This window comes from Dendrobium catenatum, unplaced genomic scaffold (assembly GCF_001605985.2).
Source record: "Dendrobium catenatum unplaced genomic scaffold, ASM160598v2 original_scaffold_150872, whole genome shotgun sequence".
Lineage (NCBI taxonomy): Eukaryota > Viridiplantae > Streptophyta > Magnoliopsida > Asparagales > Orchidaceae > Dendrobium > Dendrobium catenatum.
Window position 1 is genome coordinate 1 of NW_021469300.1, and position 690 is coordinate 690.

The window sequence follows — 690 nt, forward strand, 5'->3', positions numbered from 1 at the left end:
CAGCTAATGTTATTCTTGATTGGAAGATTGGTATTGCAGCTAAGGATTGGGATTCTGTTGCTAAGAAAGAGAAGATTGAGGTAAGTTCTATCTCACATGATAGCTCAATTTCGTCTATATCTCACTCTTGAGTTTGCCAAACATTTAGGGCGTTGAGCTTGAGCTCAAGAAATTGGAAGCACAGGTTCAGGCAATCCATCAGAATTTACTATATCTAAAATCCAGGTAATCCTTGTAGCTCTTTGGCCTACAGGAAACATTTTGACTTCATTTGGGACGGCTTTCTTCTTGCTTTCTAAAACAGCTTTCTAGCACAAAAATGTCTTGAATTTGAAATTTTTGTACTGAAAAATCGTTTTAAAAAGCAAAACGAATGCTGTCCCGAACAAAGCTTTTATCTACTGATTTTGTTAAAGATCTTGGGAAGGCATGGACTGAACATTTTTTATGTTTTTTTTATGAGATCAGGGAAGCTGATATGAGAGAAGTGAGTGAGACGACAAATGCCAGAGTTGCATGGTTCAGCATCATGTCCCTTGGTGTATGTATTATGGTATCTGTCTTGCAGTTGTGGCATCTCAAAAGCTTCTTCCAGAAGAAAAAACTGATCTAGACTTAACCATTGAAGCATGTAGAATGAGCAAAAATCAAGAAACAATTGGTATGAATCGCTGTTTTTGTGTAACATTT

General features: G+C 36.8%; 1 protein-coding gene across 1 annotated transcript; it reads left to right on the forward strand.

Moving 5' to 3' along the window:
- Positions 1-5: 5 nt before the first annotated feature.
- On the forward strand, positions 6-685 carry LOC110100197 (transmembrane emp24 domain-containing protein p24delta4-like; the record flags this gene model as incomplete). The annotated part of the gene is made up of 3 exons (XM_020827618.2): positions 6-80; positions 149-225; positions 469-685. Coding segments are annotated over 3 exons (297 nt in total), but the record flags the coding sequence as incomplete, so codon positions are not given.
- Between the last annotated feature and the right edge of the window lie 5 nt (positions 686-690).